At 50.4% G+C, this 25,205-nt stretch overlaps 1 protein-coding gene across 1 annotated transcript in view; it reads right to left on the bottom strand.

The window, feature by feature from the left end:
- LOC121298467 (cadherin EGF LAG seven-pass G-type receptor 3-like) overlaps window positions 1-25,205 on the bottom strand; it is a 30,397-nt gene that overhangs the window by 1,981 nt on the left and 3,211 nt on the right. Inside the window, exons 4-13 of the mRNA XM_041225592.1 lie at window positions 22,079-22,285; window positions 18,050-18,224; window positions 17,061-17,173; window positions 15,636-15,715; window positions 15,309-15,435; window positions 14,456-14,587; window positions 4,986-5,125; window positions 4,718-4,818; window positions 4,245-4,418; window positions 3,571-3,759 (exon numbers count right to left, since the gene is read on the bottom strand). Of these exons, the coding sequence (XP_041081526.1) occupies window positions 3,571-3,759; window positions 4,245-4,418; window positions 4,718-4,818; window positions 4,986-5,125; window positions 14,456-14,587; window positions 15,309-15,435; window positions 15,636-15,715; window positions 17,061-17,173; window positions 18,050-18,224; window positions 22,079-22,285 (1,438 nt within the window). The remainder of the gene's footprint in view (window positions 1-3,570; window positions 3,760-4,244; window positions 4,419-4,717; window positions 4,819-4,985; window positions 5,126-14,455; window positions 14,588-15,308; window positions 15,436-15,635; window positions 15,716-17,060; window positions 17,174-18,049; window positions 18,225-22,078; window positions 22,286-25,205) is intronic.

The following is a 25,205-nucleotide window of genomic DNA, read 5'->3' as shown; positions in this document are numbered from 1 at the left end:
TGCTGTGTGCAGCGAGAGTGCAGTGCACTCTGTGTGCAGTGAGAGCGCAGTGCGCTCTGCGCTCTATGTGCAGTGACAGCGCAGCGCGCTCTGTGCGCAGTGAGAGCGCAGTGTGCTCTGTGTGCAGTGAGAGCGCAGTGCGCTCTGCACGCAACGAGAGCGCAGTGTGCTCCGCGCTCTGTGTGCAGTGAGAGCGCAGTGTGCTCCGCGCTCTGTGTGCAGTGAGAGTCCAGTGCGCTCTGCGCTCTGTGTGCAGCGAGAGTGATCTGTGCGCAGCGAGAGTGCAGTGTGCTCTGTGTGCAGCGAGAGCGCAGTGTGCTCTGTGCAGTGAGAGCGCAGTGTGCTCTGTGCGCAGTGAGAGTGCAGTGTGCTCTGTGCAGTGAGAGTGCAGTGCGCTCTGTGCGCAGTGAGAGCACAGTGTGCTCTGTGTGCAGTGAGAGCGCAGTGTGCTCTGTGTGCAGTGAGAGTGCAGTGTGCTCTGTACAGTGAGAGCACAGTGTGCTCTGCGCTCTGTGCACAGCGAGAGTGCAGTGTGCTCTGTGTGCAGTGAGAGTGCAGTGTGCTCTGTGCTCTGTGCACAGTGAGAGCACAGTGTGCTCTGTGTGCAGTGAGAGCACAGTGTGCTCTGTGTGCAGTGAGAGTGCAGTGTGCTCTGTGTGCAGTGAGAGTGCAGTGTGCTCTGTGCTCTGCACGCAGCGAGAGTGCAGTGTGCTCTGTGCAGTGAGAGTGCAGTGTGCTCTGTGCTCTGTGTGCAGTGAGAGTGCAGTGTGCTCTGTGCTCTGTGTGCAGCGAGAGTGCAGTGTGCTCTGTGTGCAGTGAGAGTGCAGTGTGCTCTGTGCAGTGAGAGTGCAGTGTGCTCTGTGCAGTGAGAGCAGTGTGCTCTGTGTGCAGTGAGAGCGCAGTGTGCTCTGCGCTCTGTGTGCAGCGAGAGTGCAGTGTGCTCTGTGTGCAGCGAGAGTGCAGTGTGCTCTGTGTGCAGTGAGAGTGCAGTGTGCTCTGTGCAGTGAGAGTGCAGTGTGCTCTGTGTGCAGCGAGAGCGCAGTGTGCTCTGTGTGCAGCGAGAGTGCAGTGTGCTCTGTGCAGTGAGAGTGCAGTGTGCTCTGTGTGCAGTGAGAGTGCAGTGTGCTCTGTGCAGTGAGAGTGCAGTGTGCTCTGTGCTCTGTGTGCAGTGAGAGTGCAGTGTGCTCTGTGCAGTGAGAGTGCAGTGTGCTCTGCGCTCTGTGTGCAGTGAGAGCGCAGTGTGCTCTGCGCTCTGTGCACAGCGAGAGTGCAGTGTGCTCTGTGTGCAGCGAGAGTGCAGTGTGCTCTGTGTGCAGCGAGAGTGCAGTGTGCTCTGCGCAGTGAGAGTGCAGCGTGCTCTGTGTGCAGTGAGAGTGCAATGTGCTCTGCGCTCTGTGCGCAGTGAGAGTGCAGTGTGCTCTGTGTGCAGTGAGAGCGCAGTGTGCTCTGTGCTCAGCGAGAGTGCAGTGTGCTCTGCGCTCTGCGTGAAGTGAGAGTGCAGTGTGCTCTGTGTGCAGTGAGACTGCAGTGTGCTCTGTGCTCTGCGTGACGCGAGAGTGCAGTGTGCTCTGCGCTCTGCGTGAAGCGAGAGTGCAGTGTGCTCTGTGTTGTGAGAGTGCAGCGTGCTCTGTGTGCAGTGAGAGCGCAGTGTGCTCTGCGCTCTGTGCGCAGTGAGAGTGCAGTGCACTCTGTGTGCAGTGAGAGCGCAGTGTGCTCTGTGCTCAGCGAGAGTGCAGTGTGCTCTGCGCTCTGCGTGAAGTGAGAGTGCAGTGTGCTCTGTGTGCAGTGAGACTGCAGTGTGCTCTGTGCTCTGCGTGAAGCGAGAGTGCAGTGTGCTCTGTGTGCAGTGAGAGTGCAGTGTGCTCTGTGCAGTGAGAGCACAGTGTGCTCTGTGTGCAGCGAGAGCGCAGTGTGCTCTGTGCGCAGCGAGAGTGCAGTGAGAGTGCAGTGTGCTCTGCGCTCTGTGCGCAGCGAGAGTGCAGTGTGCTCTGTGCAGTGAGAACGCAGTGTGCTCTGTGCTCTGTGTGCAGCGAGAGTGCAGTGCGCTCTGTGCAGTGAGAGTGCAGTGTGCTCTGCACTCTGTGTGCAGTGAGAGCGCAGTGTGCTCTGCGCTCTGTGCGCAGCGAGAGTGCAGTGTGCTCTGTGCAGCGAGAGTGCAGTGCGCTCTGTGTGCAGTGAGAGTGCAGTGTGCTCTGTGTGCAGCGAGAGTGCAGTGTGCTCTGTGCGCAGTGAGAGTGCAGTGTGCTCTGTGTGCAGTGAGAGCACAGTGTGCGCTGCGCTCTGTGCGTATCGAGAGTGCAGTGTGCTCTGCGCTCTGCGTGAAGCGAGAGTGCAGTGTGCTTTGTGTGCAGTGAGAGTGCAGTGTGCTCTGTGTGCAGGGAGAGCGCAGTGTGCTCTGCGCAGTGAGAGCGAAGTCTGCTCTGTGCTCTGTGTGCAGTGAGAGCGCAGTGTGCTCTGTGTGCAGTGAGAGCGCAGTGTGCTCTGCGCTCTGTGCGCAGTGATAGTGCAGTGCGCTCTGTGTGCCGTGAGAGCGCAGTGTGCTCTGTGTGCAGTGAGAGTGCAGTGTGCCCTGTGTGCAGTCAGAGTGCAGTGTGCTCTGTGCGCATCGAGAGTGCAGTGTGCTCTGCGCAGTGAGAGCGAAGTGTGCTCTGCGCACAGTGAGAGTGCAGTGCGCTATGTGTGCAGGAAGAGCGCAGTGTGCTCTGTGCTCCGTGTGCAGTGAGAGTGCAGTGCGCTGTGTTCTCTGTGTGCAGTGAGAGCGCAGTGTGCTCTCTGTGCAGCAAGAGTGCAGTGTGCTCTGAGCTCTATGTGCAGTGAGAGCGCAGTGCGCTCTGTGTGCAGTGAGAGCGCAGTGCGCTCTGTGTGCAGTGAGAGTGCAGTGTGCAGTGAGAGTGCAGTGTGCTCTGCGTGCAGTGAGAGCGCAGTGTGCTCCGCGCTCTGTGCGCAGTGAGAGTGCAGTGTGCTATGTATGCAGCGAGAGAGCAGTGTGCTCTGTGCTCTGTGCAGTGAGAGCGCAGTGTGCTATCTGTGCAACAAGAGTGCAGTGTGCTCTGAGCTCTGTGTGCATTGAGAGTGCAGTGTGCTCTGCGCTCTGTGTGCAGTGAGAGCGCAGTGTGCTCTGTGTGCAGCGAGAGCGCAGTGCGCTCTGTGTGCAGTGAGAGTGCAGTGTGCTCTGCGCCCTGTGTGTAGTGAGAGTGCAGTGTGCTCTGTGTGCAGCGAGAGTGCAGTGTGCTCTGTGTGCAGTGAGAGTGCAGTGTGCTCTGCGCCCTGTGTGTAGTGAGAGTGCAGTGTGCTCTGTGTGCAGCGAGAGTGCAGTGTGCTCTGTGTGCAGTGAGAGTGCAGTGTGCTCTGTGCTCTGTGTGCAGTGAGAGTGCAGTGTGCTGTGTGCTCTGTGTGCAGTGAGAGTGCAGTGTGCTCTGTGCTGTGTGCAATGATAGCGCAGGGTGCAGGGTGCAGGGTAGAGGGTGCAGGATGCAGGGTGGAGGGTGCAGGGTGCAGGGTGGAGGGTGCAGAGTAGAGGGTGCAGGGCGCAGGGTGGAAGGAGGTTGCCAGGTTGTTTGTGCGAATCACCTTTACGGTGCCTGTGTGTCACACTGTTCTCATCCCCGCTGGTTAGAGATGGCTCCAGCTGGTTGTTATTGGCCGCATCTTTGCTGAAGTCAACACCCAGCCGGCGCTCAGAGCCCCACTTGTGCAGTGAGTGCACCTCACACTCCCCCAGGGCCGGCCAATAGGAGAGCAAATCATTGCCGCCCAGATCTGCAAGACAGACAGAGATGCTCAATCACGCCATCAATCACACTGACATGCCATCAATCACACTGACATGCCATCCGACACAGTCACACTCACTGAGACACACTGATACACTCACATACACTCAAACACACACTGACACACTCACACACACACTGACACACTCACATTGACACACTCACACACACACACACACACACACTCACTAATACACACACTGATACACACATTGATACACTCACTCACACACACACTGACAAACTCACACACTGACACACACACTGATACACTCACTCACACTAGTTGGTCTGAAGCACCCTTTCCCAGTACAGTCCTCACTGGTTCCAGTAGGCTCCCAGTTCCCCTGGACTCCATGTCTGAGAGCAGAGTCCCTGGCCTGGCCAGACTGCAGTGATGGGGTGTGGTCTGTGGGAGTGTCTTTTGTGCAGTAGGATGGGACTGTGAGAGAGGTGGGAGAGGGGAGTTACCTTTGGCTGTGCTGTGGGCGGGGTCAGAGAGCAAACGCTCGCTCTGATTGGTGCGTTTGAATCGGCGCTGGATCCTCCCGCGGAGATGCACGTTGTCTTCGCTCTCGGAGGACGGGATGGACAGACTGCGCTCCTCCTCAAGGGACAGGTCTGAGTCCGAGTCCGAGTCGTCTCCTGGGGGTGATTAGATGCGCTTCATCTTACAAACTTTCCCATACTAAATTTGCACGCTCATTCTGCAGCCCCACCCCATACCTTTCCCATGGTTATGTGCATCTACCACTGCTTACCCTGGCTGGCATGTTTTTTACCATGCTTCACCAGATCTCTCTGTGCTTTCACAATACCTTATTTCACTGTCCTATGCTTTAGCCTGATCACGTTTGCACAGTACCTCAGCCACATCACCAGAATGCTCAAGCTTTCAATAGAACCCCACAGTGTGTTTCAGTGGCTCCCGTGCCCAGCCTCACCTCCGTCCCGGTGGAACATGGCCACGTCCAGGTCTGTGGCTCCAGTGGGTCCCAGCAGGTTGTGCTCCAGCGCGCAGCCCTGTCGAGCCAGCAGGGTCTCTCTGCAGGGGAGACAGCATCTCGTTACTGGGAATGCTCCCTGTACCTTCACTGACCTCAGATCCATCAGACAAGCAAGACACGATCACTGACAAATAATCAGACATCCTCTCTCCCTCCTCAGTGTCTTTACAGCCCTGTATGAGATCCCCTCTCCCCTCTCTCTCACCTCAGGTACCCAGCTCTCTGGCTGGAGTGTGTGTGTGCTGAGCGCACGCTGCTCACGGAGGAGATGGTCGAGGCCCCCAGGGTGATGCGATGCAGCCCGCTCTCCTCAAGCAAGGATGTGTTGTTGTAGGGGTTGGGACCCTGATGGGACAGACAGAGAGGACACGGTGACACAGGGGACAAGGTCATGCAGGCACACACGCAGGCACGCACACAGGCACGCAGGCACACAGACATGCACCTTGAAACATATGAAGGACTAAAATCAGGTGTTGTGATTGTCCTGAGGGGGAGTACAATGAAAGCAGTGCCTGTAGGGTCAGAATAACAGACAAAAATTCAAAAGGCATAATAATAGGAGCATGCTATAGACCGCCAGATTCAGACGGTGAGCACAATAATCTGTTATACAATGACATTAGAAATGTGTGTAGCAAAGGAGAAGCCATACTAATGGGGGATTTCAACTTCCCCCAAATAAAATGGGAAAACCCGGTGGGTAGCGCGAAGGATGAAATAGAAATGGTGGAAACGACAAATGACTGCTTCCTAACACAATTTGTGAAGGCACCCACTAGAGGGGAGGCATGCCTTGATTTAGACTTTTCAAATAACGAAGATAGAATAACTAAAACAGAGGTCAGAGAACCACTGGCAAACTCAGACCACAACATGGTCTCATTTGAAGAGTTTTTTAAAACCCCAAAAGTAAGGACTAAAGCTAAGGTTTATAATTTTAGAAAAGCAAACTATGAAGGTATGAAACAGAGACTAACAGAAGTAGATTGGAGTAAAATAGAGAAAACACCCACAGAAGAAGGATGGTTGTTCTTCAAAAATGTACTACTAGAGGCGCAAAACAATTATATCCCTAAAGTAGACAAATCTAAATGTAAAACTAAATTGCCAAAATGGTTTAATAGATCAATTAAAAAAAATATTCAGCGAAAAAAGACACTTTACAGAGCATTAAAAAAGGACCAAAAAGAAAGTACACAGAAAGAGTACACAGAACTGCAAACGCAAGTCAAAAAGGAAGTTAGAAAGGCCAAGAGAGAAATAGAAATGAACATTGCTAAGGGAGCTAAAACCAATTCCAAAATGTTTTTCCAATATTATAACAGCAAGAGAACATTCAAAGAGGAGATTAAATGTTTAAGAGATACAAATGGCAAAATCGTAGAGGAAGAAAAAAAAAAATAGCAAATATGTTAAATGATTACTTTTCACAAGTTTTTACAAAGGAAGATACTGACAACATGCCCCACATGTCATCCAGTTCCTATCCAGTTTTAAATAACTTTAGCATAACTGAGGCAGAAGTGTTAAAGGGACTAGGAGCTCTTAAAATAAACAAATCCCCTGGGCCGGATGAGATCCTCCCAGTAGTACTCAAAGAAATGAAAGAAGTAATTTACAAACCGCTAACCAAGATCATGCAGCAGTCTCTTGACACAGGGGTGGTACCGACAGACTGGAAAATTGCAAACGTAATACCGATCCACAAAAAGGGAAACAAAACTGAACCAGGTAACTACAGACCAGTAAGCCTGACTTCTATTATATGCAAACTTATGGAAACTATAATAAGATCCAAAATGGAAAATTACCTATATGGTAACAGGGTACTGGGAGACAGTCAACATGGTTTTAGGAAAGGGAGATCGTGTCTAACTAACTTGCTTGATTTTTTTGAGGATGCAACATCGATAATGGATAATTGCAAAGCATATGACATGGTTTATTTAGATTTCCAGAAAGCTTTTGACAAAGTCCCGCACAAAAGATTAATTCTCAAACTGAACGCAGTTGGGATTCAAGGAAACACATGTACATGGATTAGGGAGTGGTTAACATGTAGAAAACAGAAAGTACTGATTAGAGGAAAAACCTCAGAATGGAGTGTGGTAACCAGCGGTGTACCACAGGGATCAGTATTAGGTCCTCTGCTATTCCTAATCTACATTAATGATTTAGATTCTGGTATAGTAAGCAAACTTGTTAAATTTGCAGACGACACAAAAGTAGGAGGAGTGGCAAACACTGTTGCAGCAGCAAAGGTCATTCAAAATGATCTAGACAAGATTCAGAACTGGGCAGACACATGGCAAATGACATTTAATAGAGAAAAGTGTAAGGTACTGCATGCAGGAAATAAAAATGTACATTATAAATATCATATGGGAGATATTGAAATTGGAGAAGGAATCTATGAAAAAGACCTAGGAGTTTTTTGTTGACTCAGAAATGTCTTCATCTAGACAATGTGGGGAAGCTATAAAAAAGGCTAACAAGATGCTCGGATACATTGTGAAAAGTGTTGAATTTAAATCAAGGGAAGTAATGTTAAAACTGTACAATGCACTAGTAAGACCTCATCTTGAATATTGTGTGCAGTTCTGGTCACCTCGCTATAAAAAAGATATTGCTGCTCTAGAAAGAGTGCAAAGAAGAGCGACCAGAATTATTCCTGGCTTAAAAGGCATGTCATATGCAGACAGGCTAAAAGAATTGAATCTGTTCAGTCTTGAACAAAGAAGACTACGTGGCGACCTAATTCAAGCATTCAAAATTCTAAAAGGTATTGACAGTGTCGACCCAAGGGACTTTTTCAGCCTGAAAAAAGAAACAAGGACCAGGGGTCACAAATGGAGTTTAGAAAAAGGGGCATTCAGAACAGAAAAATAGGAGACACTTTTTTACACAGAGAATTGTGAGGGTCTGGAATCAACTCCCCAGTAATGTTGTTGAAGCTGACACCCTGGGATCCTTCAAGAAGCTGCTTGATGAGATTTTGGGATCAATAAGCTACTAACAACCAAACGAGCAAGATGGGCCGAATGGCCTCCTCTCGTTTGTAAACTTTCTTATGTTCTTATGTCAACACACAGAGTCACGAGTCAACATTAAACTACCCCACCAAGAAGACGGACAGAACAACACAAGTCACCAGTCACCATTAAACGACCCCAACCAGAATACGGACAACACACAGAGTCGCCGAGTGACATTAAACGATCCCACCATAGAGACGGCCAGTCACACAGAGTCACAGTCATAGTAAACGCCCCACACAGAGAGCGGACAATACCACTGATTCTGTGTGTCTCAGTGCTCAGTGTAATTTGCTGGGGTGGTCTCTCTGCCTGTCTGTGTGTCTCAGTGCTCAGTGTAATTTGCTGGGGTGGTCTCTCTGCCTGTCTGTGTGTCTCAGTGCTCACTGTAATTTGTAGGGTGGTCTCTCTGCCTGTCTGTGTGTCTCAGTGCTCAGTGTAATTTGCTGGGGTGGTCTCTCTGCCTGTCTGTGTGTCTCAGTGCTCAGTGTAATTTGCTGGGGTGGTCTCTCTGCCTGTCTGTGTGTCTCAGTGCTCAGTGTAATTTGCTGGGGTGGTCTCTCTGCCTGTCTGTGTGTCTCAGTGCTCAGTGTAATTTGCTGGGGTGGTCTCTCTGCCTGTCTGTGTGTCTCAGTGCTCAGTGTAATTTGCTGGGGTGGTCTCTCTGCCTGTCTGTGTGTCTCAGTGCTCAGTGTAATTTGCTAGGGTGGTCTCTCTGCCTGTCTGTGTGTCTCAGTGCTCACTGTAGTTTGCTGGGGTGGTCTCTCTGCCTGTCTGTGTGTCTCAGTGCTCAGTGTAATTTGCTGGGGTGGTCTCTCTGCCTGTCTGTGTGTCTCAGTGCTCACTGTAATTTGCTAGGGTGGTCTCTCTGCCTGTCTGTGTGTCTCAGTGCTCAGTGTAATTTGCTGGGGTGGTCTCTCTGCCTGTCTGTGTGTCTCAGTGCTCAGTGTAATTTGCTGGGGTGGTCTCTCTGCCTGTCTGTGTGTCTCAGTGCTCAGTGTAATTTGCTGGGGTGGTCTCTCTGCCTGTCTGTGTGTCTCAGTGCTCAGTGTAATTTGCTGGGGTGGTCTCTCTGCCTGTCTGTGTGTCTCAGTGCTCAGTGTAATTTGCTGGGGTGGTCTCTCTGCCTGTCTGTGTGTCTCAGTGCTCAGTGTAATTTGCTGGGGTGGTCTCTCTGCCTGTCTGTGTGTCTCAGTGCTCAGTGTAATTTGCTAGGGTGGTCTCTCTGCCTGTCTGTGTGTCTCAGTGCTCAGTGTAATTTGCTGGGGTGGTCTCTCTGCCTGTCTGTGTGTCTCAGTGCTCAGTGTAATTTGCTGGGGTGGTCTCTCTGCCTGTCTGTGTGTCTCAGTGCTCAGTGTAATTTGCTGGGGGTGGTCTCTCTGCCTGTCTGTGTGTGTCTCAGTGCTCAGTGTAATTTGCTGGGGTGGTCTCTCTGCCTGTCTGTGTGTCTCAGTGCTCAGTGTAATTTGCTGGGGTGGTCTCTCTGCCTGTCTGTGTGTCTCAGTGCTCAGTGTAATTTGCTGGGGTGGTCTCTCTGCCTGTCTGTGTGTCTCAGTGCTCAGTGTAATTTGCTGGGGTGGTCTCTCTGCCTGTCTGTGTGTCTCAGTGCTCAGTGTAATTTGCTGGGGTGGTCTCTCTGCCTGTCTGTGTGTCTCAGTGCTCAGTGTAATTTGCTGGGGTGGTCTCTCTGCCTGTCTGTGTGTCTCAGTGCTCAGTGTAATTTGCTGGGTGGTCTCTCTGCCTGTCTGTGTGTCTCAGTGCTCAGTGTAATTTGCTGGGGTGGTCTCTCTGCCTGTCTGTGTGTCTCAGTGCTCAGTGTAATTTGCTGGGGTGGTCTCTCTGCCTGTCTGTGTGTCTCAGTGCTCAGTGTAATTTGCTGGGTGGTCTCTCTGCCTGTCTGTGTGTCTCAGTGCTCAGTGTAATTTGCTGGGGTGGTCTCTCTGCCTGTCTGTGTGTCTCAGTGCTCAGTGTAATTTGCTGGGGTGGTCTCTCTGCCTGTCTGTGTGTCTCAGTGCTCAGTGTAATTTGCTAGGGTGGTCTCTCTGCCTGTCTGTGTGTCTCAGTGCTCTGTAATTTGCTGGGGTGTCTCTCTGCCTGTCTGTGTGTCTCAGTGCTCATTGTAATTTGCTGGGGTGGTCTCTCTGCCTGTCTGTGTGTCTCAGTGCTCAGTGTAATTTGCTGGGGTGGTCTCTCTGCCTGTCTGTGTGTCTCAGTGCTCAGTGTAATTTGCTGGGGTGGTCTCTCTGCCTGTCTGTGTTTCTCAGTGCTCAGTGTAATTTGCTGCCTGGGTGGTCTCTCTGCCTGTCTGTGTGTCTCAGTGCTCAGTGTAATATGCTGGGGTGGTCTCTCTGCCTGTCTGTGTGTCTCAGTGCTCAGTGTAATTTGCTGGGGTGGTCTCTCTGCCTGTCTGTGTGTCTCAGTGCTCACCGTAATTTGCTGGGGTGGTCTCTCTGCCTGTCTGTGTGTCTCAGTGCTCAGTGTAATTTGCTGGGGTGGTCTCTCTGCCTGTCTGTGTGTCTCAGTGCTCAGTGTAATTTGCTGGGGTGGTCTCTCTGCCTGTCTGTGTGTCTCAGTGCTCACTGTAATTTGCTGGGGTGGTCTCTCTGCCTGTCTGTGTGTCTCAGTGCTCAGTGTAATTTGCTGGGGTGGTCTCTCTGCCTGTCTGTGTGTCTCAGTGCTCAGTGTAATTTGCTGGGGTGGTCTCTCTGCCTGTCTGTGTGTCTCAGTGCTCAGTGTAATTTGCTGGGGTGGTCTCTCTGCCTGTCTGTGTGTCTCAGTGCTCAGTGTAATTTGCTGGGGTGGTCTCTCTGCCTGTCTGTGTGTCTCAGTGCTCAGTGTAATTTGCTGGGGTGGTCTCTCTGCCTGTCTGTGTGTCTCAGTGCTCAGTGTAATTTGCTGGGTGGTCTCTCTGCCTGTCTGTGTGTCTCAGTGCTCAGTGTAATTTGCTGGGGTGGTCTCTCTGCCTGTCTGTGTGTCTCAGTGCTCAGTGTAATTTGCTGGGTGGTCTCTCCGCCTGTCTGTGTGTCTCAGTGCTCAGTGTAATTTGCTGGGGTGGTCTCTCTGCCTGTCTGTGTGTCTCAGTGCTCAGTGTAATTTGCTGGGGTGGTCTCTCTGCCTGTCTGTGTGTCTCAGTGCTCACTGTAATTTGCTGGGGTGGTCTCTCTGCCTGTCTGTGTGTCTCAGTGCTCAGTGTAATTTGCTGGGGTGGTCTCTCTGCCTGTCTGTGTGTCTCAGTGCTCAGTGTAATTTGCTGGGGTGGTCTCTCTGCCTGTCTGTGTGTCTCAGTGCTCAGTGTAATTTGCTGGGGTGGTCTCTCTGCCTGTCTGTGTGTCTCAGTGCTCAGTGTAATTTGCTGGGGTGGTCTCTCTGCCTGTCTGTGTGTCTCAGTGCTCAGTGTAATTTGCTGGGGTGGTCTCTCTGCCTGTCTGTGTGTCTCAGTGCTCAGTGTAATTTGCTGGGGTGGTCTCTCTGCCTGTCTGTGTGTCTCAGTGCTCAGTGTATTTTGCTGGGGTGGTCTCTCTGCCTGTCTGTGTGTCTCAGTGCTCAGTGTAATTTGCTGGGGTGGTCTCTCTGCCTGTCTGTGTGTCTCAGTGCTCACTGTAATTTGCTGGGGTGGTCTCTCTGCCTGTCTGTGTGTCTCAGTGCTCAGTGTAATTTGCTGGGGTGGTCTCTCTGCCTGTCTGTGTGTCTCAGTGCTCAGTGTAATTTGCTGGGGTGGTCTCTCTGCCTGTCTGTGTGTCTCAGTGCTCAGTGTAATTTGCTGGGGTGGTCTCTCTGCCTGTCTGTGTGTCTCAGTGCTCAGTGTAATTTGCTGGGGTGGTCTCTCTGCCTGTCTGTGTGTCTCAGTGCTCAGTGTAATTTGCTGGGGTGGTCTCTCTGCCTGTCTGTGTGTCTCAGTGCTCAGTGTAATTTGCTGGGGTGGTCTCTCTGCCTGTCTGTGTGTCTCAGTGCTCAGTGTAATTTGCTGGGGTGGTCTCTCTGCCTGTCTGTGTGTCTCCGTGCTCACCGTAATTTGCTGGGGTGGTCTCTCTGCCTGTCTGTGTGTCTCAGTGCTCAGTGTAATTTGCTGGGGTGGTCTCTCTGCCTGTCTGTGTGTCTCAGTGCTCAGTGTAATTTGCTGGGGTGGTCTCTCTGCCTGTCTGTGTGTCTCAGTGCTCAGTGTAATTTGCTGGGGTGGTCTCTCTGCCTGTCTGTGTGTCTCAGTGCTCAGTGTAATTTGCTGGGGTGGTCTCTCTGCCTGTCTGTGTGTCTCAGTGCTCAGTGTAATTTGCTGGGGTGGTCTCTCTGCCTGTCTGTGTGTCTCAGTGCTCAGTGTAATTTGCTGGGGTGGTCTCTCTGCCTGTCTGTGTGTCTCAGTGCTCACTGTAATTTGCTGGGGTGGTCTCTCTGCCTGTCTGTGTGTCTCAGTGCTCAGTGTAATTTGCTGGGGTGGTCTCTCTGCCTGTCTGTGTGTCTCAGTGCTCAGTGTAATTTGCTGGGGTGGTCTCTCTGCCTGTCTGTGTGTCTCAGTGCTCAGTGTAATTTGCTGGGGTGGTCTCTCTGCCTGTCTGTGTGTCTCAGTGCTCAGTGTAATTTGCTGGGGTGGTCTCTCTGCCTGTCTGTGTGTCTCAGTGCTCACTGTAATTTGCTGGGGTGGTCTCTCTGCCTGTCTGTGTGTCTCAGTGCTCAGTGTAATTTGCTGGGGTGGTCTCTCTGCCTGTCTGTGTGTCTCAGTGCTCAGTGTAATTTGCTGGGGTGGTCTCTCTGCCTGTCTGTGTGTCTCAGTGCTCAGTGTAATTTGCTGGGGTGGTCTCTCTGCCTGTCTGTGTGTCTCAGTGCTCAGTGTAATTTGCTGGGGTGGTCTCTCTGCCTGTCTGTGTGTCTCAGTGCTCAGTGTAATTTGCTGGGGTGGTCTCTCTGCCTGTCTGTGTGTCTCAGTGCTCAGTGTAATTTGCTGGGGTGGTCTCTCTGCCTGTCTGTGTGTCTCAGTGCTCAGTGTAATTTGCTGGGGTGGTCTCTCTGCCTGTCTGTGTGTCTCAGTGCTCAGTGTAATTTGCTGGGGTGGTCTCTCTGCCTGTCTGTGTGTCTCAGTGCTCAGTGTAATTTGCTGGGGTGGTCTCTCTGCCTGTCTGTGTGTCTCAGTGCTCACTGTAATTTGCTGGGGTGGTCTCTCTGCCTGTCTGTGTGTCTCAGTGCTCAGTGTAATTTGCTGGGGTGGTCTCTCTGCCTGTCTGTGTGTCTCAGTGCTCACAGTAATTTGCTGGGGTGGTCTCTCTGCCTGTCTGTGTGTCTCAGTGCTCAGTGTAATTTGCTGGGGTGGTCTCTCTGCCTGTCTGTGTGTCTCAGTGCTCAGTGTAATTTGCTGGGGTGGTCTCTCTGCCTGTCTGTGTGTCTCAGTGCTCAGTGTAATTTGCTGGGGTGGTCTCTCTGCCTGTCTGTGTGTCTCAGTGCTCAGTGTAATTTGCTGGGGTGGTCTCTCTGCCTGTCTGTGTGTCTCAGTGCTCAGTGTAATTTGCTGGGTGGTCTCTCTGCCTGTCTGTGTGTCTCAGTGCTCAGTGTAATTTGCTGGGGTGGTCTCTCTGCCTGTCTGTGTGTCTCAGTGCTCAGTGTAATTTGCTGGGGTGGTCTCTCTGCCTGTCTGTGTGTCTCAGTGCTCAGTGTAATTTGCTGGGGTGGTCTCTCTGCCTGTCTGTGTGTCTCAGTGCTCAGTGTAATTTGCTGGGGTGGTCTCTCTGCCTGTCTGTGTGTCTCAGTGCTCAGTGTAATTTGCTGGGGTGGTCTCTCTGCCTGTCTGTGTGTCTCAGTGCTCAGTGTAATTTGCTGGGGTGGTCTCTCTGCCTGTCTGTGTGTCTCAGTGCTCAGTGTAATTTGCTGGGGTGGTCTCTCTGCTGTCTGTGCTCTGTGTCTGTGTCTCAGTGCTCAGTGTAATTTGCTGGGGTGGTCTCTCTGCCTGTCTGTGTGTCTCAGTGCTCAGTGTAATTTGCTGGGGTGGTCTCTCTGCCTGTCTGTGTGTCTCAGTGCTCAGTGTAGTTTGCTGGGGTGGTCTCTCTGCCTGCCTGTGTGTCTCAGTGCTCAGTGTAATTTGCTGGGGTGGTCTCTCTGCCTGTCTGTGTGTCTCAGTGCTCACTGTAATTTGTGGGGTGGTCTCTCTGCCTGTCTGTGTGTCTCAGTGCTCAGTGTAATTTGCTGGGGTGGTCTCTCTGCCTGTCTGTGTGTCTCAGTGCTCAGTGTAATTTGCTGGGGTGGTCTCTCTGCCTGTCTGTGTGTCTCAGTGCTCAGTGTAATTTGCTGGGGTGGTCTCTCTGCCTGTCTGTGTGTCTCAGTGCTCAGTGTAATTTGCTGGGGTGGTCTCTCTGCCTGTCTGTGTGTCTCAGTGCTCAGTGTAATTTGCTGGGGTGGTCTCTCTGCCTGTCTGTGTGTCTCAGTGCTCAGTGTAATTTGCTGGGGTGGTCTCTCCGCCTGTCTGTGTGTCTCAGTGCTCACTGTAGTTTGCTGGGGTGGTCTCTCTGCCTGTCTGTGTGTCTCAGTGCTCAGTGTAATTTGCTGGGGTGGTCTCTCTCTGTCTGTGTCTGTGCTCAGTGTAATTTGCTCCTCTCCAGGGAAGGTCCGGAGTACTTGGAACTCACGTCGTGTTCTGTCTGTGTGTCTCAGTCCTCACTGTAATTTGCTGGGGTGGTCTCTCTGGTTGTGTGGATTCCTCTCCGGAGTTCTTCCTGCCCAGACAGGCCAGCTTCCAGGCCTCCTGCACCTCTGAGTTCAGCAGGCAGAACACCAGCAGCACGGCCAGACCCTGCGGGGGGCAGGAAGGGACGAGGAGAGGGGGCAGGAAGGGACAAGGAGAGGGGGCCGGAAGGGATGGGGAGAGTGAGCAGGAAAGGACGAGGATAGGGGGAAGGAATGGACGAGGAGAGGCAGGGACAGAGTTCAGATCCTGTTAGTTAAATACTGTATCTAATAACAGAGGCTCCTCTTCTTCAGCGACCCACCTATTCAATGAGAACCCATGGCCATTGCTGAGGTTCAGTTAATCATTAAATAAACCACATTTCACACAAGCACACAGCATGAGCTTCTTACAGATTTACCAGACAGACCCACACAGGTCAGACACCCACACCCACACCCACACATCCAGGTGTTCTAGTTACATGGGTTTGTGTCCAGTCAGGACAAAGAAGTGCTGTGTGACAAGGTACTGTTGGTGGTAGGTGTCCAAAGTCCTTAGGTCAATGGGGTGTGTGGTGTGTGTTTGTGTGTCCAAGTCTGTGGGTGTAATGGTGTGTGTCCAGTCTGTGGCCCCACCCAAGTGTGTGTCCAGTCGACCACCCCCCCCCCACCCACAGGTATCACAATGACACATGTGACACACACACACACAGGTCAGGCATACACACATACAGACACACACACACACACACACAGGTGAGACATAAACACACACACACAGACACACACAGACCAGACACAAATACAGACACAGACAGGCTGGCTAGGAGAGAGGAGAGCGATACCTGCAGACAGCAGAGCACAGTGTAGAGGTAGTGAAAGGCCAGGACACTGTTATTGACGGCCATCAGACCGAACAGCCAGGTAGAGCTGGCCAGGAGCAGCAGAATGAAGGCATTGCGCACTGTCACACTGCAGAGAGACAGAGCAAGAGAGAGAGACAGACAGAGAAATGACAGAGCAGATGAAAGAAGAGACAAAAGTAGAAACTAACAATTACTGAAACTGCCTCCCTCGAATCCCTCAGCTCTAACGCCAAGACTGCTCTCCCTCCCTCCCTCCCTCCCCAATCCTCCCAGTCCCTCCCAGTCCCTCCCAGTCCCAGTACTCACACCACGGATTGCTTCTTTGTCTCTTTCTGTGCGGGGCTGCAGGACATGCGCGCCACGACGAGGAACATTCCTCCATTCATCTGGAAGAGAAGAGAGAGAGAGGTGGGCTCAACCAGGTTCTAACCCTGCTCAAACTCCTGAGTGTGCCCTGCTCAAACTCCTGAGTGTGCCCTGCTCAAACTCCTGAGTGTGTGCCCTGCTCAAACTCCTGAGTGTGTGCCCTGCTCAAACTCCTGAGTGTGTGCCCTGCTCAAACTCCTGAGTGTGTGCCCTGCTCAAACTCCTGAGTGTGTGCCCTGCTCAAACTCCTGAGTGTGTGCCCTGCTCAAACTCCTGAGTGTGTGCCCTGCTCAAACTCCTGAGTGTGTGCCCTGCTCAAACTCCTGAGTGTGTGCCCTGCTCAAACTCCTGAGTGTGTGCCCTGCTCAAACTCCTGAGTGTGTGCCCTGCTCAAACTCCTGAGTGTGCCCTGCTCAAACTCTTCAGTGTGTGCCCTGCTCAAACTCTTCAGTGTGTGCCCTGCTCAAATTCCTGAGTGTGTGCCCTGCTCAAACTCCTGAGTGTGTGCCCTGCTCAAACTCTTGAGTGTGTGCCCTGCGCAAACTCTTGAGTGTGTGCCTTGCTCAAACTCCTGAGTGTGTGCCCTGCTCAAACTCCTGAGTGTGTGCCCTGCTCAAACTCCTGGCTCCTGAGCACTTCAATATTAATAATAATAGACTTCACTGAGGGAGGCTCTAAGTGAGTGTCCTGGCCAGCAGATTCATTGAGAAGTCTCCCATAAAGAGGGGGAGGTCTTTATCACAATGACAATGTGATGGAAAGGGGGAGGTCTTTACCACAATGACAATGTGATGGGAAGGGGGAGGTCTTTACCACAATGACAATGTGATGGAAAGGGAGAGGTCTTTACCACAATGACAATGTGATGGAAAGGGGGAGGTCTTTACCACAATGACAATGTGATGGAAAGGGAGAGGTCTTTACCACAATGACAATGTGATGGAAAGGGGGAGGTCTTTACCACAATGACAATGTGATGGGAAGGGGAGGTCTTTACCACAATGACAATGTGATGGGAAGGGGGAGGTCTTTACTACAATGACAATGTGATGGGAAGGAGAGGTCTTCACCACAATGACAATGTGATGGAAAGGGAGAGGTCTTCACCACAATGACAATGTGATGGAAAGGAGGAGGTCTTTATCACAATGACAATGTGATGGGAAGGGGAGGTCTTTACCACAATGACAATGTGATGGAAAGGGGGAGGTCTTTACTACAATGACACTGTGACTGAAAGGGGGAGGTCTTTACCACAATGACAATGTGATGGAAAGGGGTAGGTCTTTACCACAATGACACTGTGACTGAAAGGGGGAGGTCTTTACCACAATGACAATGTGATGGAAAGGGGGAGGTCTTTACCACAATGACAATGCCGATGGGTCCAGCGAAGCTCCAGATCAGCTTGTCGTGGACCGAGATCCAACAGAAATCAGGGTTCCCATAACCCTCAGGGTCCAACCCCACCGCCAGGCCTGGCATGAGGAGAGGGGGAGAGAAAGAGGGAGAGGGGGAGAGAGATAGGGGAGAGAGAGATAGAGAGGGAGAGAGGGAGAGAGGAGAGAGGGAAAGTCAGCATCCTGACCACCGCAGCACTGACACGTTCAATCAGCACAAGAAGAAACAAAGAAATGTTTCCAATACTACTTCTCAGTCATGGCGGTGAAAACGTGGCAGTGAAAGAGTTCTAAATGGGTAGAGTTTAAATAACCAATAGGGGGAGACACTGAGGGACCAGGTCTCTGCACTCACAGAAATGCTTGCTGTCCTCAAAGTTTAATGAAGCATTAGTATTGAAGTGACTAGCTGTTGTACTGAGCAAATCATTCTGGGGTAAGCCGTCACAAAGACTCACACCTGTAACTTTTTTAAGTAGCTCAGTTTTTCAACCTTTTGGAATTTCTTCAGAACCACATTCAAATATATGCATATCTAATACAGGGGTCAGCTGTAGAGTTTCAATTAGAAAAGTTTCCCTCAGCATAGCAGAGCACAGAAATCATAGCAGAGAACAAAAAATCATAGCAGAGCACAAAAATCATAGCAGGGAACAAAAAATCATGGCAGAGCACAAAAATCATAGCAGAGAACAAAAATCATAGCAGAGAACAAAAATCATAGCAGAGCAGAAAAATCATACCAGAGAACAAAAAATCATAGCAGAGCACAAAAATCATAGCAGAGAACAAAAAAGCATATTACTAAACATGGGAAAGCAGGGTGAAATATGATGGAAACCTAGCATATAACCATGGGAAAAGCATGGGGGGAAGTGAAGAGATGAGCGTGGTTTTGTTTTCTCAGGGTGCTGGACTGTGGAAGCTGTCAGCAGGCAGCAGTGCTCTCGTTACCGGTGATGATGGCTGGCACGCCCCAGCCGATGGCGTAGTAGAAGCGCATGGCTCCGTAGTTGATGTTGCGCGCCTCTGTCTGCATGCGGTAGATGTGCAGCCCCTCCACAAACAGCCACGCGAACGTGGCCATGAAGAAATAGTGTAGCAGAATGGCAATGCCGGTGCACAGGAACTGCAGGGGACAGAAGCACAGGGGTTAGTCTTGCACTGATGTGCCGCTTCTTACAGGAGCCAGGCTGAACACATCCCATTGTTATAATGGAGAGTCCCACTGAAATCACATCTCATTGTAATAATGGAGAGTCCCTCTGAAATCACATCTCATTGTAATAATGGAGAGTCCCACTGAAATCACATCTCATTGTAATAATGGAGAGTCCCACTGAAATCACATCTCATTGTAATAATGGAGAGTCCTACTGAAATCACATCCCATTGTAATAATGGAGAGTCCTACTGAAATCACATCTCATTGTAATAATGGAGAGTCCCTCTGAAATCACATCTCATTGTAATAATGGAGAGTCCTACTGAAATCACATCTCATTGTAATAATGGAGAGTCCCTCTGAAATCACATCTCATTGTAATAATGGAGAGTCCCACTGAAATCACATCTCATTGTAATAATGGAGAGTCCCTCTGAAATCACATCTCATTGTAATAATGGAGAGTCCCTCTGAAATCACATCTCATTGTAATAATGGAGAGTCCCACTGAAATCACATCTCATTGTAATAATGGAGAGTCCCTCTGAAATCACATCTCATTGTAATAATGGAGAGTCCCTCTGAAATCACATCTCATTGTAATAATGGAGAGTCCCTCTGAAATCACATCTCATTGTAATAATGGAGAGTCCCTCTGAAATCACATCTCATTGTAATAATGGAGAGTCCCTCTGAAATCACATCTCATTGTAATAATGGAGAGTCCCTCTGAAATCACATCTCATTGTAATAATGGAGAGTCCCACTGAAATCACATCTCATTGTAATAATGGAGAGTCCCTCTGAAATCACATCTCATTGTAATAATGGAGAGTCCCTCTGAAATCACATCTCATTGTAATAATGGAGAGTCCCTCTGAAATCACATCTCATTGTAATAATGGAGAGTCCCTCTGAAATCACATCTCATTGTAATAATGGAGAGTCCCTCTGAAATCACATCTCATTGTAATAATGGAGAGTCCCACTGAAATCACATCTCATTGTAATAATGGAGAGTCCCTCTGAAATCACATCTCATTGTAATAATGGAGAGTCCCTCTGAAATCATCACTGAAATCACATCACATGAAATCACATCTCATTGTAATAATGGAGAGTCCCTCTGAAATCACATCTCATTGTAATAATGGAGAGTCCCTCTGAAATCACATCTCATTGTAATAATGGAGAGTCCCTCTGAAATCACATCTCACTGTAATAATGGAGAGTCCCTCTGAAATCACATCACATTGTAATAATGGAGAGTCCCTCTGAAATCACATCACATTGTAATAATGGAGAGTCCCCTGAAATCACATCTCATTGTAATAATGGAGAGTCCCTCTGAAATCACATCTCATTGTAATAATGGAGAGTCCCTCTGAAATCACTGAAATCATCATTGTAATAATGGAGAGTCCCTCTGAAATCACATCTCATTGTAATAATGGAGAGTCCCACTGAAATCACATCACACTGTAATAATGGAGAGTCCCTCTGAAATCACATCACACATTGTAATAATGGAGAGTCCCTCTGAAATCACATCTCATTGTAATAATGGAGAGTCCCTCTGAAATCACATCTCATTGTAATAATGGAGAGTCCCTCTGAAATCACATCTCATTGTAATAATGGAGAGTCCCTCTGAAATCACATCTCATTGTAATAATGGAGAGTCCCTCTGAAATCACATCCCATTGTAATAATGGAGAGTCCCTCTGAAATCATATCTCATTGTAATAATGGAGAGTCCCTCTGAAATCACATCACATTGTAATAATGGAGAGTCCCACTGAAATCACATCTCATTGTAATAATGGAGAGTCCCTCTGAAATCACATCACACTGTAATAATGGAGAGTCCCTCTGAAATCACATCTCATTGTAATAATGGAGAGTCCCACTGAAATCATATCTCATTGTAATAATGGAGAGTCCCTCTGAAATCACATCCCATTGTAATAATGGAGAGTCCCACTGAAATCACATCACACTGTAACAATGGAGAGTCCCTCTGAAATCACATCACACTGTAATAATGGAGAGTCCCTCTGAAATCACATCTCATTGTAATAATGGAAGAGTCCCACTGAAATCACATCCCATTGTAATAATGGAGAGTCCCTCTGAAATCACATCTCATTGTAATAATGGAGAGTCCCTCTGAAATCACATCACACTGTAATAATGGAGAGTCCCTCTGAAATCATATCCCATTGTAATAATGGAAGAGTCCCACTGAAATCACATCCCATTTACTTATTCATGTACATGTTCATTTATTTAGTTGTGAAAGAGGCCCCGTTGCCTAGGGGTCGCTGCACTAAAGTGTTAGACGGTCGTTAGAGTCTCAAGCCAGTTGCAAGTGAGTCGGAAGTCTAGGGTGAAATGCACCAGACAAGCGCAATGCTGTTTGTGACTTTTTAGGGAATGCTTTGCGGTGCAATCTCTATTTGTGGCTCAATGGTAGATGAATATGTAATTGTGGGCGTTTCTGCATAAATTCACAAAAAGGGGGTGGAGACAGTGCCGCTGAGGGGTCTCAGATATTATAATGAGATGCACGAAAGCTGCAGGCAATGCGACTCTTACAATCGCATCAGGCTGTTAAGAACCTTTGAAAGCACGTTTTAAACAGTCCCAGCTGTTGCTGGCAGTCCCCAATCCTCTCTTTCTTATGCGTTGCCAGCTGTGCTCAATCCATTTTTGAGGCGAAAATCCAAATACCTATTTTTCCCTAAGAGCAGGGTGTACTTGCAAGCCTTTGAAACACATTTCTATGACATGTCTGGTTTCCCCAGCGTGTTGGGAGCAGTAGACTGCACTATGTGCCGCTGACCCCCCCAGCTCATTGTGAATCTGTGTAGGGGTAGGAAACACACCTGTTCTATTACTGTGCAGCTGCTTTGTAATGGTGCACAGTTCAGCACTGCACTCCTGACTAACCAAAATACAAACGGACAGAATACATCTGGCTTATAGGCTACTAATGACAGTACGAATTAGTGGTGTAATCAAACATATGTTACTGGTCCCTGAAATTTGTATCAAGGAGAATTCACTGTCCTCCTGTAAGTATCATAACTTGTTAATGCGGCTACAGTAATAGCACCAACCCTCGCCGACCCTTGGTGTTCCCCATCCTTATTTTATCCAATCAATAGTTAATATAATAATAATAATAATAATAATAATAATAATAATAATAATAATAATAATAATAATTAAAAACCGCTCGGATCATTTAGTTGCAGTTTAATCTTTTCTCCGCATTGTGAAGGGTGCAGCAGTGTGATTTATTGTGTGTCCCTGGTAGCCTACAGGCTGCAGGAAACAGAAAGTGCGCTGGGTGTTCATGTGTTTTAATAAACCTGACAGCTCCTAATACCGGACAAACATATCAGGGTTAGCAAGGGGCTACTCTAGGATTATATTTAACAGTATTAAACATGTCAAGACAGAAGAGAATGCATTGTACAGATGATGTTTGCATTTAACAAAAACAGTGTTATTTTGATTCTTGCCCCCTTGCATGTATAGACGCTAATCGTCCAGCAGCCTCTTATTTGAACAATGGTGCGTGACTCTCGCAGTAGAGATCTTGCTAAGAAGACACAACACATATTTAAATGAGTAGACTGCGGCTGGTTTCATTAGCATATTTTCTCTCAGTACATAAGACACAATGTATACTTTGCTAAGTGTCGCCACGAAAATGCAAACTGCAGTACATCTGCGCTGCGGCTGGCCCATCTTAGTACACCGTCCCCTGGAAGCGTTCCCACTGGGATGCAGCTAGAATAATCTCTCACCTGCTGCTCGGTCTGGTTGACGCCCAGCAGGAAGACGAGCTCGGACAGGAAGATGGCGGCAGCCATGTTGCAGTGGATGCTGCGCGTGTTGGACTTGAGTCCGCTGAGGCAGCTGAGGATTGAGAGGGTGAGGAGCAGAGCGAGCAGAGACACACACAGGGAGGAGTACGACACCACAGCCAGGGTCTCCAGATCACCTTCCAACTGCTGAGAGAGAGAGAGAGGAGAGAGAGAGAGAGGAGAGAGGAGAGAGGGAGAGGTGAGGAGGCAGAGCGACTCAGTCGTGTCCCAACTCTGTGGAGTGTCCCACCTCATGCAGTGGGTCGGTCCCAGAGGTCTAGTAGAAGTTGCTGAGAGAGAGAGAGGAGAGAGGAGAGAGGGTGAGGAGCAGAAGCAGAGACACACACAGGGAGGAGTACGTCACCACAGCCAGGGTCTCCAGATCACCTTCCAACTGCTGAGAGAGAGAGAGGAGAGAGGAGAGAGGGTGAGGAGCAGAGCGAGCAGAGACACACACAGGGAGGAGTACGTCACCACAGCCAGGGTCTCCAGATCACCTTCCAACTGCTGAGAGAGAGAGAGGAGAGAGGAGAGAGGGTGAGGAGCAGAGCGAGCAGAGACACACACAGGGAGGAGTACGTCACCACAGCCAGGGTCTCCAGATCACCTTCCAACTGCTGAGAGAGAGAGAGGGAGAGGAGAGAGAGGGAGAGAGGGTGAGGAGCAGAGCGAGCAGAGACACACACAGGGAGGAGTACGTCACCACAGCCAGGGTCTCCAGATCACCTTCCAACTGCTAAGAGAGAGAGAGAGGAGAGAGAGAGAGAGGAGGAGAGAGGAGCAGAGAGAGCAGAGACACACACAGGGAGGAGTACGTCACCACAGCCAGGGTCTCCAGATCACCTTCCAACTGCTAAGAGAGAGAGAGGAGAGAGGAGAGAGGGTGAGGAGCAGAGCGAGCAGAGACACACACAGGGAGGAGTACGTCACCACAGCCAGGGTCTCCAGAGCACCTTCCAACTGCTAAGAGAGAGAGAGTGAGGAGGAGAGAGGTGAGGATGCATAGCGAGAGACACGTCAGAGAGTCGTCACTGGAGGAGTCCCTCCTCTGCAGTGGTGTCGGTCCCACCTTCCACTCTCCAGAAAGAGACAGGACAGAGAGGAGAGTGAGGAGCCCAGCGAGCAGAGACTCGTCACAGGGAGTGTACCTCCTACAGCCAGGTCTCCAGAGTCTAGTGGAAGGTTGACAGACCTGAGAGAGAGAGAGGAGAGAGGAGAGAGGGTGAGGAGCAGAGCGAGCAGAGACACACACAGGGAGGAGTACGTCACCACAGCCAGGGTCTCCAGATCACCTTCCAACTGCTAAGAGAGAGAGAGGAGAGAGGAGAGAGGGTGAGGAGCAGAGCGAGCAGAGACACACACAGGGAGGAGTACGTCACCACAGCCAGGGTCTCCAGATCACCTTCCAACTGCTAAGAGAGAGAGAGGAGAGAGGAGAGAGGGTGAGGAGCAGAGCGAGCAGAGACACACACAGGGAGGAGTACGTCACTACAGCCAGGGTCTCCAGATCACCTTCCAACTGCTGAGAGAGAGAGAGGAGAGAGGAGAGAGGGTGAGGAGCAGAGCGAGCAGAGACACACACAGGGAGGAGTACGTCACCACAGCCAGGGTCTCCAGATCACCTTCCAACTGCTAAGAGAGAGAGAGAGAGAGAGAGGGGAGAGGGTGAGGAGCAGAGCGAGCAGAGACACACACAGGGAGGAGTACGTCACCACAGCCAGGGTCTCCAGATCACCTTCCAACTGCTAAGAGAGAGAGAGGAGAGAGAGAGAGGAGAGAGAGAGAGCTCTTCTCTCTGTGTCGTGTCCCTCCTCGTCTCTGGGTGTGTCGGTCACCAATGACCTTCCACTGCTGAGAGAGAGAGGAGAGAGGAGAGAGGGTGAGGAGCAGAGCGAGCAGAGACACACACAGGGAGGAGTACGTCACCACAGCCAGGGTCTCCAGATCACCTTCCAACTGCTGAGAGAGAGAGAGGAGAGAGGAGAGAGGGTGAGGAGCAGAGCGAGCAGAGACACACACAGGGAGGAGTACGTCACCACAGCCAGGGTCTCCAGATCACCTTCCAACTGCTAAGAGAGAGAGAGGAGAGAGGAGAGAGGGTGAGGAGCAGAGCGAGCAGAGACACACACAGGGAGGAGTACGTCACTACAGCCAGGGTCTCCAGATCACCTTCCAACTGCTAAGAGAGAGAGAGGAGAGAGGAGAGAGAGTAGCAGAGTGAGGCAGAGCGAGCAGAGACACACAGGGAGGAGTAACGTCACTACAGCCTGGTGTGTCCCTCCAACTGCAGAGAGAGAGGAGAGTAGGGGTCGGTCCCAGAGGTGGCAGAGACACTCACAGGAGGATGTACGTCATCCACAGGAGGTCTACTACATAGAGAGAGAGAGAGGAGAGAGAGAGAGAGGAGAGAGAGAGCAGAGAGAGGTCTCGTCTCCTCGCCTGTGTGTGTCCCAGATCACCTCACTGCAGTGAGTGAGGAGAGAAGAGGTCTAGTGTGAGGAAGAGCGAGCAGAGACACACACAGGGAGGAGTACGTCTCCACAGCCAGGTTCTCCAGATCACCTTCCAACTGCTGTCTAGAGAGAGAGAAGAGGAGAGAGGTGTGAGAGCAGATCAGAGCAGAGCACACACAGGGAGGAGTACGTCACCTCAGCCAGGTCTCCAGATCACCTTCCAACCTCGTCTCGCTCGAGAGGAGGTGTGTGTCCCTCCTCATGCAGAGCGTGTCAGAGACCCACCCAGATAGGTCTACAGGAAGGTCTCCAGATCACCGAGAGAGAGAGAGAGAGAGAGGAGAGAGAGAGGGTGAGGAGCAGAGCGAGCAGAGACACACACAGGGAGGAGTACGTCACTACAGCCAGGGTCTCCAGATCACCTTCCAACTGCTGAGAGAGAGAGAGGAGAGAGGAGAGAGAGTGAGGAGCAGAGCGAGCAGAGACACACACAGGGAGGAGTACGTCACCACAGCCAGGGTCTCCAGATCACCTTCCAACTGCTGAGAGAGAGAGAGGAGAGAGGAGAGAGGGTGAGGAGCAGAGCGAGCAGAGACACACACAGGGAGGAGTAC

This window comes from Polyodon spathula, chromosome 23 (genome assembly GCF_017654505.1).
Source record: "Polyodon spathula isolate WHYD16114869_AA chromosome 23, ASM1765450v1, whole genome shotgun sequence".
NCBI classification, from domain to species: domain Eukaryota; kingdom Metazoa; phylum Chordata; class Actinopteri; order Acipenseriformes; family Polyodontidae; genus Polyodon; species Polyodon spathula.
Note: the sequence above shows the minus strand (reverse complement) of the source record. Positions and strands in the feature narration are given on the sequence as shown.